The sequence below is a fragment of the Phodopus roborovskii genome, unplaced genomic scaffold (genome assembly GCF_943737965.1).
Source record: "Phodopus roborovskii unplaced genomic scaffold, PHOROB, whole genome shotgun sequence".
NCBI lineage: Eukaryota > Metazoa > Chordata > Mammalia > Rodentia > Cricetidae > Phodopus > Phodopus roborovskii.
This window is the reverse complement of record NW_026125052.1, coordinates 6,915,537-6,931,223: the sequence shown is the minus strand read 5'-3', so window position 1 is coordinate 6,931,223 and position 15,687 is coordinate 6,915,537. Positions and strand designations below refer to the sequence as shown.

Genomic DNA, 15,687 nt, shown 5'->3' with positions numbered 1-15,687 from the left:
CACAATGTTAAATAAAGCACACTATTAATTTTTTTGATTAATTTATTTTTATGTGCATTGATGTTCTGTCTGCATGTATGTCTATGTGAGAGTATGAGATATCCTGGAACTTGAGTTACAGACAGTTGTGGGCTGCCATGTGGGTGCTGGGAATTCAGGGTTTAAACTTAATTTTTTAAGTTTAAAAAAAAAAAAAAAAAAAAAAAAAAAACTGCCCAAATTTGAACCATAGTTTTCCTTTAAACCAAAAGTAAAAATAAATAGGCATTGGGAAAGAACTCTAACAGCAGATGTTTTATGTTAGAATAAGCAAGCATAAAGATCTTTCTTTTTATTCACTTAAGGTGCCTGACACCCCCCCCCACTCCCAACAGCCTATTATTTTTACTTTTGATGGTGTTAATACAGTACTTTGAAACCGATGTGTAATTTGTCTACCTTGGTGGCTTTGTTTCAGAGCTGTTTATGAAGAAATTGATGCTTACCACCAGAAAGGAGCTCAAAGTCATAGTGACTGCTAAGGTAAAAAACAAATAAACAAAACATACTAGCTTATGCACCATAGATTCCACATAATTCAGTGGGATTATCACATTTTGTATTAAATTCCCTAAGTACCATTTAAGTCTGACACTTATTTCAGTACAATACTAAGTTCCTCTGAACTTCTCAAACTCATCAGTGCACATTAATAATGATCTCCATGACCTTATCTGAAAAGTTGCTTTCTGTGTGCAGCCCATACCTGTTAGATGGACCAACAGAGCCCATCAACAGAGCTCCTGCACCAGTTATCCTATTTACTCACTGCTGAAGGCCTGTTCTCCACTCACTGCTCACTTTTGATCCCTTCACATTCCCAACTATGGAAGAAGTACATTCCAACCTTCCCTCTGCTTAACTGTGTGGCTTTCCAGTCTTTCAGGAGTGCAGGGCCAATGTCTTCCCTTTATTTCAGATGTCTGATCAGCTCCTTAGCAACACAAAGGGCCAACTCTCTGTAGTCCCTGCTCAACTGAGGCCTAAAGACCTGCTAATAGGAAAAGAAAGCCACAGTGGACCACTCTTCTGCTGTAAGGAAGCTTCAACAGAATGATAACATTTCCCAGCTAACACTGCTATTCCTGACAATGGCTCAGGATTTCAGGAGAAGCTGGCTATAACAACTACAACTTCAGATAAGGAAAACTGCCTGATACTAGGCCAACTGGCTAAATTGTAGATTTGTATGCTGAGCAGGCGTTCCTACCAGTAGAAATCATCACAGACCTATAAGGGTACTTGAAGATCATCCTGCTACAACATTGTGAATAGATGGGGCAGGAAGTGAAGACAGTGAGTGCCTTCATTTAACTGAATTTGAATGTAGAAGTCAGTTTGCACTTGTTTATAAATAACACTTTGGTTTAAACTTGATGACTTGTTTAATTAAAATTCAAGTGCCTGAGCAGGCCACTGCATCAGGTGGCCTTTATAATGTTGAACATTCTTGCCTTTTATTATAAATTACATTTTGATTTGAAACAAAAGCTACTGGAAAACACTTAAAATTAAATTACTATTATTTGTCAGAGTTGTGTTGTTTTTGTTTTATTTATTTATGTTTTTTTTACCTCAAACAGCTTTTATGTCACTAAGTTTTCACAATTTCATTTTACCCTTACATCATACATCAATGAACTTGGAATTATGACAATAAATGCTGGCATAGACTAGCAGGTGAAATTCTTCTGTCAGATCATTATACCATCATTTCCAAGTCACTGTCTATTCAGTACTCTAAACAAGATAGACCTCAAACTTAACAGGAAAAGCCACACTTGAATTAAATGCAAACTTGGAGCAGGCTATTAGAGCTGAGTTTTTAAAACTGTCAGCTCAGCCAAAGACAGCTCAGCAGGCAAAGGCATTTGCTACCTTATCTGACCACCTTGATTCCTGAGCCCACATGATGAGAGGAAACTGTCTCCTACAGCATGTGCACTGTCCACCAGCACATGTGTGCTGCAGCATGGATGTCACTCACCTTCCCTACATACTCACAAAATAAATAAACAATTTTTAATAGTGTCAGTTTATACTCAAGGAATAGCAGCCACCTTGTTTGGTGATAAGTTCTATGATCTAAAACAAGCCACCTGCACATACTTTCTTTTTCTAAGTTTTCAGATACATTGTTCAAAGCATGAAGGACTGATACTTTAGAAGGCACCTATAGAATTAAACTGGACTACTAAAGCAGTTTATGTGTGTATGCGTGTGGGTAGCCACAGCATGCATATAAAGGCAAGGAGATTCTACTGACTCAACCTCCCAGCTCACTGTAAGGACTCTGGGATTACAGATGTGAACTACTGCATTCACTTTAATGCTGGTTCCAGGAACCAGAACTCAAGTTGTCAGGCCTATGGGGCAAGCAATTTAATCCACTGAGTCATCTCCCTGGCCCCTTAGGCAGTTTTTAATAGTCACACATGTGGGACATAAGACAGTCAAATATTCTTCATAGGCTTGGTGAATAACATTCCTCCTCTATTACTTAACACAGAGCAATGTCCATTTCCTGCCCTTAAATATCATCACAAAACAGCAGCATCTTTTCATTACGGACTGAGTTTGGAACCTATCCTCTCAGTCTTAAATGGGATAGATGAAGTTGGGAAGAAAGACACAGAACCATTTAAAATGCAAGGTTTCACTATACATTACTGTAGAATATTTCTCTTCTGAGAAAGCACAATACATGATTTTCCAAAAATCACAAATCTGAAGCAGGTCTTGGAAGCTACTTCAATTATAGCCTGGAACTGGCAACTTGTGCCCTTCCTTTGCTTCAAAAAAAGTATAAGAAAGAGTGATGAGATCAACATTCACCATCCTTGGATCTTCTGCAAATTCAGGATCAATGTAGAAAAACACTGGCATATCTACTTCTTCTTGTGGATTAAGCCTTTGTTCTTCAAAACAGAAGCACTACAAATTATAGACAGATACTTGGTTAGGAACACTCCTATTATTTAAAACAAAGCAATATTCATTCTGCCCTTAAACACCATCATAGGACAGCATCATCTTTTCAGCACAGACTGAGTTTTGTTTTAAGGATTAGGAAACAATTTAATTCTAATCTTAGAAGCAAATATGGTAGCCAGGTGTAGTAGTGCAGCCCTCTGATTGCACCACTTGGAAGGCAGAGGCAGGTGGGTCTTTGGTCAAAGTAAGTCTGGTCTACAGAGCTCGAGGATAGCTAGGATAGATACATAGACTCTGCCTCAAAACAAATAAAAGATTTGCTTTCACTCCCCCTCCAGCCAGATGGTCTAAGCAATGAAGATTACAAAAAAAGAAAGAAAAGACATTATTTTTAGAACAAGTATTGACCGAGACCTTTATTTATTTATTTTCCCTGAAACAGTGTCTCATTAGCCTAGAACTCATTACATATCCATATCCTGGTGGCCTCTACCTTATGGCTCTGCTCTCATCTCACCCTACTGTGACCTAGGATTATAGGTGTGAATCACAACACTGGCCAGTGTGTGAATTTTTAAAAATTAAAAGCATTTAATTCATATTAAGCAGTTTCACATACTTTTAACATAAAAGTTAACATTCATTTTACCTGTATTTTATTGAAATACTGTCCAGCTTCAAATGGTACAACATTATATGTAGAAATTCCAATTACTGGTTTGTCAGTAGGATTCTTAGCTTTATAAAAAGCCAGTGCAGTTTCTCCTGGTACCACCTGTTTTAATAAACACATTTATATATGATGCTATTCTTTCCTCCTGCTAAATGAAGTCATATTATTTTCTTGTTCATTCCTATACTAGCTAACCTAATGTATTGTGAATAATGCCACAGCTTATCTTAATTTCAGACTGCATTTGCTTTTGTCAATAAAGAATGAGTTATGAATGTTCCAGTTGGATGTCTGACATCTTCAAGCAAAGTCTACAAATCAGTTAAAATGTGTCCAAGGACAAGCCAGTAAAACCATAGCTCAAGCCCAACTACTTTATGACAGTTAAATCTGAATGTCATGATTAGCAAATTTGTAAAAGGTTGCCAATGTTAAGCTTACCTCAATTTGAATAACTTAAATTTACAACCAGTGTGAAACTGACTAAATAAAATCTGTTAAACTAAAAAGAGTTAATATTTTGAGGAAAAAAAAAAAAAAAAAAACCAGCAACGAAGGCCACAAAGAATTTACATAGGACCTTCTGTCACCTGTACCAATTCCCCATTATCCTATTTACTGCCATGCAATTTGAACCACTATTCAAAATCATAACCTACAAAATCCTTAATTAAGATTAAGTAATGTTGGGCAAGCACTATGTTTAATAAGGGTTTGTTAATAATAACATTTGAAATTAAGACTTTTAAGGATAATCTGCAGTTAAAAAGCATTCACCTGAAATCTCTGCAGGACTGCAATTAGAAAAAATTTAGAAACATCTTGGATACAGTGATACTTGAGTATAACTGTTGTTACTATTGAAATAATTACTTCACATCTCTAAAATTTTTTTCTTAGTGGGGATGCTTAACTCAGCGTAGTGCACTTCCCCAGCACATAAAAGACCCTTGGCTCATACCCCAGTACTTTCAAAATTACATTTTTTTCTTTTGACATACAAAAGTACTTCTGATAAACCAGTAAATTACTTATTATGATTCCCCACATATTTTCTATTATCATCTATACCAGAGTAAAAGTCAGAAAGCTATATAACATAATCAGGCACTGCTAAGCTCAACATTAATGACTAATGATTTAGTCAACTTTTAATCACATGATTATAAACACTGTTTCAACTTGATTAAAAATTAAAATATAGCCAGCACCATACATAACACATCCATCCATATCTCTAATTCATTTTGATATTAATGCTATGGTTGAGTATTTTTAAGGGGATATCAATGTTAAACTAACCTTAAATCTATTTACAGTAAGTCTACAACCAGAGTAAACCTGACTGAATAAAACCTGTTTTAAACAAAGGTTAATACTCTGAGAAGTCAAGACTAAGAGCAGCAAGGCCAAGCTGAGAGGTAGGAGGATCACGAGTTTGAAGTCGGCTTGGGCTATACAGTGAGACTATCTCGAGAACCCCAAATGTTATAGTTCCATTTAAATGTAAGGTACTATCAAAGAGTAAACGTTTCAAAACACTAACATACCCCTTGAATAATTCCATTTCGTGATTTATGGAAATGACTTTAGATGGGTGTAATACGTTAGCACAGATGGGTTGATAGATGAGCCCATGAGTCACTCACATATATCTCCGTTTGCTGAGGTCTGAAGTTCCACTGGAGACTGGCGTGCACATCGGCATTGAATGTAACCTTAATGATTCGATCCTTAACAGGCACCATGTTTTCAATCTGGTCTGAGGAGTGTCCGGCCACTGCTGATCCTCCCAGTCCAGTAGTCTAGAACAAGACACTGGATATGTTAGTTAAGCAACAGTTTTTAGATTTTCATTTATTTCCTGGCTAAAAGTAGATCTAAAAAACAATGTTCCAATGTGAGCCAAACAGTACACCACCCCTGACCATTGGCTTGCCTGTACATGTTGAAGTGATTCCTATTTCTTTTCAGCAATGAGTGATTTTAAAAAACACATTTTGAAACTTTTATTAACTAGTTCCCTTCATAGTTCCCTTCATAGTAGTGTATTTTACATACATGATTATTCACTTAAGAAAAGTTAACCAAACCTTGTCAATTAAAACACAAAAGTGTCCATGTTTCTGCTTATCTTATTCTGTTGTATAGCTTTTACAGGTGAAATCAGTTCATAGATTTATTTTTATACTCTGCTTTCCCAGGGCATCATGACTATTTCCCCATGTGGGTGGGTCAATCATTTTCTCACACTTCTCTGTAATTCTCTGCATACACACAGATCTTTTACCCTTCATCTGTTCACAAATACCTGACCTTTTTTTTTTTTTTTTTTACTTTTTATTTTTGGTTACCCATTCAACTACCAAAAACTATTAGTTATTTTTGTCTGACATTTCTTCATTGCTATTATTGCCTTATCAGATGTGGGGGTGATGCTACTTCCAAGATATTCTTCTGCTACTTGAGGTTAACAGAAGTCTGATTTCCACATAATTTACCTTTCCCATACTACAAAACAAAAAAGCCAAACGTGGGGCTAATGGAAGACTCTAAAAAACTACTCTATCAATATTTTTCTTTCTCTCATTACACAAGTTACTTAGCTTCATTCAATTTCCCTCGACATTGTCAAGTTACACTTTCATCCTAACAGGTAAATCGTAGGGCAAGCATCTGACCTTATTTTAGCAGGTCGGATAAATAAAAAGCAACTTAAGTGTTCTCCTTCAATATGAACCCCTTATATATTCTTGGGACATATGTTATTAAAGTTTCTAAAGTTTGATGCTTAAACTAAACTAGACAAAGCAGGTGGAAAACAGTCATTAAAATGACACCCTGGGCTACTTCCAACCGAGGCAATAACAGGTTAACTGGGTTACATTTCAATTTGCTCATAAAAAGGGACCTTTGCATTCCATGCCTTCCTAGACTTACTTATTTCTTGCCACAAAACTTGGTGATTCCACAGTAGCAGGGCGTTCTTCTGGGCATACCAGTGCTAAACATGGAACTTGATTTTAAAGTTACTTTTTTTCTTAAATCTACGGTTAGCTTAGCCTAGCCCGACGTAAGCGTGTGGACACAACACACGCATTCCATCGACCATTCCATCGATCTCTGTACCACCAGCACGGCAGGGTGCACAATCCTTTACTTGGAGGGGCGGGCTCCTCCACTCACTAAGTGCCCGGGAGAACCCTGTCCCTGGGCTTCACTGAATGGCAGTGACCTCCTCCCCTCTGAGCCCCATCATTGCCGAACTGGCCTTGCTCGGGCCGGTTTCCGTGCTGACCTTGTCCCGATCGGGAACCCGACAGGTAACCTCGGTCCCCCATCCGGAGGCCCCGCAGGGTGCTGGCGCCCAGGGCATCCATCCATCCTGCACCTCGCCCTTCCCTACCTGGCAGTAGAGCCGATAGAGGGGCACGGCGGCGTAGGAGGCCCCCAGCATGCCCACGGCGGCCGCGGCCACGTAGGTGAGCACAGTCTTGTTCCGCCGCCGCCACTCGTCCTCCTGCGCGCGCTGGAAAGGGTTGCTGCTCCCCGGCCGCCGGGGCGGCTGCGCGGCGGGACCCCGGGCCCCGCTCAGGCGCTTCCATGTCCCGAGCCGCCTCAGTCCCCGCTCCGCACCGCCGAGCCCACTCCAGCCGGGCCTGAGAACCTGCTCCGCATCCTTCACCGTCCGGCCCCACCACCGAGCCTGGCTCCAGCAGCGGCCACACAAAGCGACCGACCTCCGTCCCTGACACCAAAACCCTCCCATAACCCCCGGAACGAACCCCCGCCTGGCAGGGCGGCTAAGCGAAGCCTCGCGAGACCTCGCGTGTCTCGCGGTACCAGGGTTGAGCCCCGCCGCTGCCTTGACTACCAGATTCCTCAGGTAGCAGCCTAGCTACGGAGGCCGGGTGGCCAGCACAGGGTAAGTTCGCGTTTTGCTTTTTTTTTTTTTTTTTCTTTTTTTGCTGGGTGCCTGTGCCTTGCATTTTGTTTCCCTCTAAAACTTCTTTCATTTACTTTGTGCAAAATGCACCTGGGCCCTCTGCATGCAAGCTCCTCTCTGGGGATAGTGCTATAACACTTACACCCATCTTTCCGAACTCCACCAGCCTTTGTCTTGACCCAGAGGCCCCCAGCGGCAGCTCTCCCGCGGGGCTTCCATTTGGGGTTCATTAGCCCCCATTGCTTACTGCCTCCGACTAACTTCCCTCTTTCAGGAATAATTACTGTACACACCGCATCCCTCTCAGCATTCGACTTCTGCATCTTCTCAGTCCACGGCAGAAGTTTTCCACTGCGCTGATAACCTCTTTGCTATTTACCCAGCAAAAAGCATCAAGGCAGAGAGCTGCTCGCAAGCTGCAGTTTATTCAGAACAGAAGGACCAAGATAATAGGGCCTTTAAAGGAGGGGCTAAAAAGAATAAGGATATACATCTATGAGTAGTACAGGCAGAGGCCCCCGGGATTTATACAAATAGATTTCTTCGGTTTTCTAATAGAATAAACAAAGACCATTATTAAATAGCAGCCAAGAGCAGATTCTGAAGTTAAGCACTGATGACTTTACTAAGGGCTTGTCCTTGCATTTATTTTATTTTATTATAACTTCTCTGTTACCTGCTGACCTTATTTCGTGACTGGAAGTCACAGTAGTTCATGAGGATAAGCACATAAAGTGATTTTCCCACTGCTTCAGGCATAGTAAGAATTTCGTAAAAGTTAGGTCTAATTCCGAGTGGCTACAGTGGGTCTAATTATCCGCACTTTGTGGGTTAGAACCCTGAAGGCCTGAGGAACTGTAAGTCAGTCAACATTTATTCCTTGCACTTTTTAATTGCCTGAAGCATCATCCAAAAATAACCAGGCACAGTCTCCTTTGTTATTGATTGCCCTGTCTACTGAAGGACTCAGAAAATAAACCTGTAAGCAAGGGAATTTCAGGCAACAGTGGCTACTGTCAAGATAGCTGGTGGCGTGAAGTAATGGAGAGTGACAATGAGGGCTACTGAAATTTTATGTCTCCCTGTAAGAGGTAAAATAAGGTCTTCCTAGAGGTGACAGTTGAGCCTATTCCTGAACCTTGAAAAAAGAGCTCCACACCAAACAACAGTTTCAGGTCATACACAAATGCAGAGGCAGGAATGGGCTGGGCAGGATTCAAAAACAAAACAAAACAAGAACACAGGGTCCCTGTGAACCTTGCATAATGAGCAGAGCTGACAGTGGAAAGAAAGAGGTCACAGCAGGTACGCAAAGACCTGAAAGAGCCATTTAAACCATGGCCGAGAAAGCTGACTGTTAGGAACACGGGAGTGATTCGATCTGAGTTTATTCACACGGAAGGGAGAAAAAGATCTTAGTCAAGTGGTGATGATGAAGGGGGTAAGGGTGGAAGTCAATGTGAGGAGGCGGCTGTCCTAGCAATCTAAGAGGGGATGGAGACCTTGGATATCAAGTAACTGATTAGTGGCCACGGATCTGGGAAATTGTGGTGCCCATAAAATCTAAGACAATGTGCACTCTGGCACATTGTCACACAAGCTACAAAACTCACTACAAATTTGCTTCGGTTTTGTTATGGCAGTGTTGGATCACCCTTTCCCTCTGTGTGCAACTTGATTCTTACAACAGATTGTCAGATTGTCAGGATAAAAAATCTCTCATTTTCATTTTCTTACAACATGGACTCCAATCCCATACTAGGGGGCTGGAGATATGGCTGGGAGGTTAAGAGCATTTGCTGTTCTTGTAGAGGACCTGGGAACTGAACCTGGGGACTCAGAGCTTTGACTACAGCGCCAGAGGCCCTGATACCCTTTTCTAGTTTCTTCAGGTGCTTCACACACATGTGTGCAGACAATATACTTATACTTTTTTTAAAAAATCCTATGTTAACATTAATGTGCTTGAAGCTAACAGTATATGTCATTCAGCTCCCTCCCCCCCCAGATATTTTTTTCCTCCAGCAGCTGTATAAATATGTCAGTATTACAATTGTAATTATGAATGATTATTAATTGAATATGAATATCTGAGGTACAGTCATTTTGATCACAATAAAGTGATGTAGGTCTTTCTTTATTTCTCTTTTAATAAAGTAAAATAGATACCAATCCAGTCCCCATACGGTAATGTAAAATGGCAGTTCATGTTTATAAAAATGTTTCTGGATGATAATTAAAATGTTTCAATCTCCGATTTTTACTTGGAAATAATTTTAAAAGTTACATAATCGTTGTAGACATGATAAATTCCCCACTTGTTCTTCACCTCCTGTGTTCAAATTAGGCCTAATTTAGCTCGCTTCCTGTTGCTTGTGGGATCAAGATGTAGCTCCTTCTCCAGCGCCATGTCTGCCTGCATGTTGCCATGTCCCACCATGATAGTAATAGACTAAACCTCTGAAACTGTAAGCCACCCAGTGAAATGTTTACCTTCATAGAACTTGTTCTGGTCATGGTGTCTCTTTACAACAGTAGAAACTAAGACACCAGTTGTCCCGTTATTTCCAATTTGGGTTTATAATCCAATAATCCAAGATGGACCCTTGTTTTTAGCTGTTCTGCTTCTTTAGTTTTCACCAGTCTGAAATAGTTCTTTAGCCTTTCCACATGGTCTTGACATCTTTTTAATAGTACCGATTGGTTAGTTACTATGGTGTCTCTCGGTATGCGTTTCTCTGATTTCTGTGTGTATGATTTCTCATGGTTTGTGAGCCTCTAATGGAAACAGACGTAAGGTGCTTGTCTCTTTGAATTTCTTAAGGAGTCATATAATATCAACTTGCTTCATGACTGAAGTTTTTATCTCTTTACTAAGATGGAATGTCTTAATTAGGGTTTCTATTTCTGTGAAAAAACACCATGGCCAAAAAGTAAATTGGGGAGGAAAGGGTTTTTTTTTGGGGGGGGCTTGCATTTCAACATTGCTGTTCATCATTGAAGAAAGTCAGAACAGTAACTAAAATAGGGCAAGACTTCAGAGGTAAGAGCTGATGCAGAGGACATGGAGGGGAGCTGCTTACTGGCTTGCTTCGCCTGGCTTGCTCAGCCTGATTTCTTATAGCACCCTGTCCACCAGCCCAAGAATGGCACCACTCACCATGGGCTGGGCCCTTCCCAACTGATCACTAATTGAGAAAATGCTTTACAGCTGGGTCTCATGGAGGCATTTCCTCAACTGAGGCTCCTTCCTCTCTGATAACTACCTTGTGTCAGTTTGATACGCAAAACCAGCCAGTACATGTATCTTCAATATTTTTGTTGTTTTTATTTTTGTTTTGAGGCAGTCTCCCAGAGACCCCAGGCTGACCTCAAATTAACAATCCTATATCAGCTGTCAGCACTGCTATTACAGATGTATACCGCCATACCTGGCCAAGTTTCTTTATTACAAGGGTCTTAAAAATAATGTTATACTCATTAAGAAGAAACTAGTGTGTTTTGTGGGGAGAAGCTGTTGGGACTATCTGCAAGGAAGAGTGTTAGTCCTTTGCATAGTTTTGATTCTGTGTTTCTATCAATGCAGACCCAAGAATTCCTATTCTAAGTAAGGGTAAATTTTACTGTTGTCCTGTTCCTCTTCCCTCTTTCCTACCCTAACCTTGGCACTTGCCATTACTGCAGGGGTTTGGATTCCTATAGTAGAGAGTAGTATTTAGAAATAATACTGGGAACCAGAAGTAGTCATTATTTCTAGACATTCTCAGCACAGAACCAGACAATTTGAATGTATAGAGTTCTAGTTGTGTCTATGTGCCCAACATGAGGAATAAGCTACTATTATTTTTAATAAATATACTTAAGTATTTGTTCCCCCAAGTACATATGCTGATCACCATGGTTGAGACCTTGGCCATGGCCATGTGAGCTCACTTCTGCCTGGTATGTCAACCCAAAGACTATGCTCCATTTGGGGCACCATCTAAAAGCTCAGCAAGCAAAAGAGAAGAGGGCAGAGTCAAAAGAAAATGACTGTAGTTAGCACCAGGCAGGTTTGAAGACCTGGACTAAGGAAGTAAGGCCACAGAGGAAAAGTCCAATTCTGGAAACACAGTTCTTTCCTTACTCTCTCCTAAATTCATTGCTCATTGAGAGCAATCATCCTACTCTATAGATAAAGAAAAGCACAGACTGAAAGCATTGACGTAACTGTAACTTGTACAAGCCTAGTCAGCTGGGTAGTGTCAGACCTGAAGCTCAAGCTTAAAGTGTTTGTGACTCCTTGCTTCTTGGCATTTTTCCTTGATCTGTGTAGAAAGCAGTTTTGCAATGGACAATGATGCCAACAAAACAACCATTTCCTTGTCTTTATCAGGAAAAGTTTCTCCTGCTTTGATTAAAATCATGAATGTGATAAGTTGTCTGTTTATAAGGTAGCACATTTTAAAATGATTTTTGAGGGAGAACAAACTGGAATTAAACATAAGAGTCAAGTCAGAAAGTAGTGTGGAGGCCTGAGGACAAGGACCTTACAATACAAGATTAACATTTGCAGTTAGAAGAATACATTTCAGAAAAAGCTGAAATGTATTTGTTTTCCTCTAAAGCTTCAAATGAATGCTTAACCCTAGGCTATAATTTGGTGAGTCTGAGTGTGTTTGTGATGTTGCATAAATCCCTGTGGTAACTAATGCTGAGTAGTGTTCCACTGTGAATGGAATGTGATCCTTGGGGCTAGTCTAACCCTGTTCAGCAACTGGAAGTAAGATTACACATTTAAAATGCAAAGCCTGGACTGGCACTGCAGATTGACACTTAATGTTCATTATCATTTTTCAGCAGAAAATAGTTAAACCTGGCACATGCCTTCTAGTTAGCTATGGTCATGTCTAGTTTTACACTAAAAAGGTAAAAGAATCATAAACCCTTTGGCTGTTCACATTGTGTCGTCTAACCTGGTTGTTGGTTTTCTGGAAACTTAAAGATGATGAAGCTGTAGTTTTAAAGTTGGTTTGCAGTTACATTTTATATATAATCAGAAAAAAAATTTAGTTTTTTTGTTTGTTTGTTTTTGTTTGTTTGTTTTTGAGACAGGATTTCTCCTCTGTCTATCCTGGAACTCACTCTGTAGACCAGGCTCCTGCCTATGTTATACCCACTCCACCCTCCCAAACACTCCCCCCCCCAGTGCTGAGATTAAAGGTGTTCACCATCATGCCTCGCTCATATTTTTTAGTATTTTTAAAGCATAATATAATTGCCTCTTCAGCCTAAATATGGTAGCCATTGATCTGTATTTCCTAGCTGTTTTTTGGCCCAATAAAATTCCTGGATTCATCCAGCAATATGAGGTACCTAGCAATTATTTTAATAAAAGTAGCAGCTGTTTATTTTGGAGCTATTTATTATAATAATTGGGTTCTCAGTATGAAGGAATATATATTTATATAAATAGTAAGAAAAATGAGTTGTAATTTAGTTGGAAGCAGGCTAGATGATTGCTATATTCCAATTAGTGCATAGTGATGCCATAAAGTTGCCTCAGAATCTCTTGGTACTCTCCTTCCTTATTTCCTGACAGCTGCTTTTATGACTTTTTTGATGGACTGGTCCTCTTAAATGGACTTTAATGAGCTTGTATAAGTGACAAATATGATGAAAAGAAAGCATTCACTTATATACACTCTTTTTTCAAGTAACATTTATTATAGTAAAGCAATCTCTTCATGAATATGTGGCTTGTCTGGTCCTACAGGACACTGCTCTTAAAATGTCCAGCTATTTTAGATGGTCCTTGAACTTGATTTGATTTGCTTGTTTCTATCTCAAATTTGTTAATAGCTATTTAATGTGGAGCCCTGTGTTTTCGTTTTATATTAGAGCCTTATAGCTAATCCTGATCAAATTAGACATAAGTACACACACACACACACACACACACACACACACACACACACACCCCACGGCACACACCTGTCATATCTCAAATGGACTGCCTGACATTGTGTTGGAGATAAAGAACAATCTGTCTTTTGGAATAAACAATATTAAAGACAAAAGCACAAAACCAAGGGGAAATGCAGAACCAGAGAGCCCAACCTTAGTTGGCTAAAGACGTAATAAAGTCAAAACGCAAATCTCAGCCTCCAGTGAGCAGTCAAACAATTCCTTGAACTAAAATCAACCAAAAACCCAAGCTCTTTAAACCTTTGCACAAGGTTAGGTAGTGTACCCTGCCTACCTCTGTCCCCTCCTGTCCTGTCTCTCTCTATTCAGTATGGTCCAGCTGCACTTGGTGTCCCAAGTTTGTGCTGTTGTTGAAGAACCCCTTGTCTCATGTCTCTTCCAAGTCAAGGTTCACTTATTGTTATTTAGGTCTTACCTATTCTACATCTGCCTTTCGTTGCCCAGTCTCCTTTGACATGACCTTCCAACATCTGAATCGTGACACATTTTATTGTAGCTGTTTATTGTTTTTCTCACGGCACTGAGAGCAGAAATCTTGGCTGGTCCACCAAGGACCAGAATATAGTACATTAGCTACATGTGTTTGAACTTAGTTATCTGTGGAGGAACACACATATGACAGCAAACAGGATGAAGTTGGGGCTGTTTCAGGAAACTGTGCCGTGAAGAACTCATGTTTCACAAAGCCCCAAAGTCCTTTTTTTTTGAAGTGTTTTCCAGTATCTTCCGCAAGATTAGGCTATGTGTTGCTATTGGCAGATTCTTATGTGTCCACCCCCAGGGAAAATGAGCAACATTCCTGAGTGGCTTGAGTGCTTAAAAGAAAAAAGGCATTAACAGAGTGAAGATTGCCTTTGGATGCCTAGTGACGGAGATAGTGAAATAACTCTCATTCCTCTTTTGTATCTTGGTCCTAGGAGAATTTCACATTACTTAAAGAGGATCAGTGAAGTAAAGTGAAGGGAGGCATTCCTCACCCCCCCACACACACACACCCTTTTCTTTTTTTTTTTTTAATTTCTCTGGAGAATTCTTTATATATATATATGTATATACATATATATCTCCAAGTCCATTTAAATGAAAACAAATATTTATAGACAATATTTGGGAGTTTGGGCGTCGTTCTTTTCAAACTACTTCCTGCTGGTAAGGGGGATTCGAAGAAGATTCAGAAATCCTGGCTATAGTCTATAAGGCTTTTCTTTTTTAAGAGGAGACAAAGTAAGGAACTTATTGGGCAAGAATGCACACTCAAGAGGGAGAGTCCTGTTCTTGAGCAAAGGCCGCCATGCCAGTTTTCTTAAATACCCCATGATTTACACATAGTTGACCAGTTAGTTACTTTGGAGAACATCCGAGTCGGTGTGCTAGACAATAGCTAGCCTCCGTTCTACAGCTGTCCATTTATTTTGTTTTTCAAGGATGATCTGAACCTGTGGGTCTTACTTCACAAGGGATATTTATTTTCTAATATGAGATTTAGTGAATCACCGGAATGTCAAATCACATGGGTCACTGAGTAGTTTGTTGTTGTTGTTTTTAACTATGTAGTCAGCATCACTATACTCTCTCTCTCTCTCTCTCTTTCTCTCTCTCTGTCTCTCTCTGTCTCTCTCTGTCTCTCAGTGACTGCAGAGTGACGTGGTTACACTAGTAAGCTTTTCCACTCTGATCCCTCAAAGATGGCCTGGTAGCAGGCTGACCCATGCCAGCTTAAGACTCATCTTAAGAAGCATTTGTAAATCAGAAACAACCCCACCCCCACAAGGAGCAAGGGAGTACTTGTAATGTAACAGTTATGGCATGCTATCCTACATTTGGAGAAACTGAGGGCCAGTTAGTGGCCTCGCCAAAGTCTTGGCTAATTTGAGAGCAGAAGTGGAGCCCAGCCTTCTGGGGCAGCACTCCTTCAGTTGCTGCACAATTCCATATTGTCCTAGTTTAGTGTTACTATTTCCTGATGAAACACCATGACCAAAAGCAAGTTGAGGAGGAAAGGTTTCATTGGGCTTACAGTTCTACATCAGTGTCCACTGGAGGAAGTCAGGACAGGAGCTCAAACAGGGCAGGATTCCTGGAGGCAGGAGCTGAAGCGCAGGCCATGGAGGAGTGCTGCTTACTGACT

At 40.2% G+C, this 15,687-nt stretch overlaps 2 protein-coding genes across 4 annotated transcripts in view; one reads left to right on the top strand and one right to left on the bottom strand.

Moving 5' to 3' along the window:
* The window catches only part of Tom1l1 (target of myb1 like 1 membrane trafficking protein), a 43,572-nt gene extending 41,999 nt beyond the window's left edge, over window positions 1-1,573 (top strand). For all 3 annotated transcript variants that reach the window (XM_051195210.1, XM_051195301.1, XM_051195386.1), the window contains 2 exons: window positions 458-522; window positions 959-1,573. In XM_051195210.1, the coding sequence (XP_051051167.1) occupies window positions 458-521 (64 nt within the window). In that variant the 3' untranslated portion in view covers window position 522; window positions 959-1,573. The remainder of the gene's footprint in view (window positions 1-457; window positions 523-958) is intronic.
* A 527-nt stretch (window positions 1,574-2,100) lies between these two features.
* LOC127230373 (cytochrome c oxidase assembly protein COX11, mitochondrial) lies at window positions 2,101-7,435 on the bottom strand. The gene is made up of 4 exons (XM_051195704.1): window positions 7,053-7,435; window positions 5,296-5,451; window positions 3,623-3,748; window positions 2,101-2,973 (listed from the first exon to the last, which is right to left on the bottom strand). The coding sequence occupies exons 1-4, from the start codon at window positions 7,413-7,415 to the stop codon at window positions 2,791-2,793; spliced, it is 828 nt and encodes a 275-aa protein (XP_051051661.1). The 5' UTR covers window positions 7,416-7,435; the 3' UTR covers window positions 2,101-2,790.
* Between the last annotated feature and the right edge of the window lie 8,252 nt (window positions 7,436-15,687).

Bases quoted from the DNA above. Each gene is read 5' to 3' on its own strand.
- LOC127230373 (XM_051195704.1), bottom strand. From the start codon at position 7,415: ATGGGAGGGTTTTGGTGTCAGGGACGGAGGTCGGTCGCTTTGTGTGGC. The intron at 5,452-7,052 runs GTAGGGAAGGGC...GTCTTGTTCTAG, and splicing joins TCTATCGGCTCTACTGCCAG to ACTACTGGACTGGGAGGATC. The intron at 2,974-3,622 runs GTAAAATGAATG...TATAATTTGTAG, and splicing joins AGTATTTCAATAAAATACAG to TGCTTCTGTTTTGAAGAACA.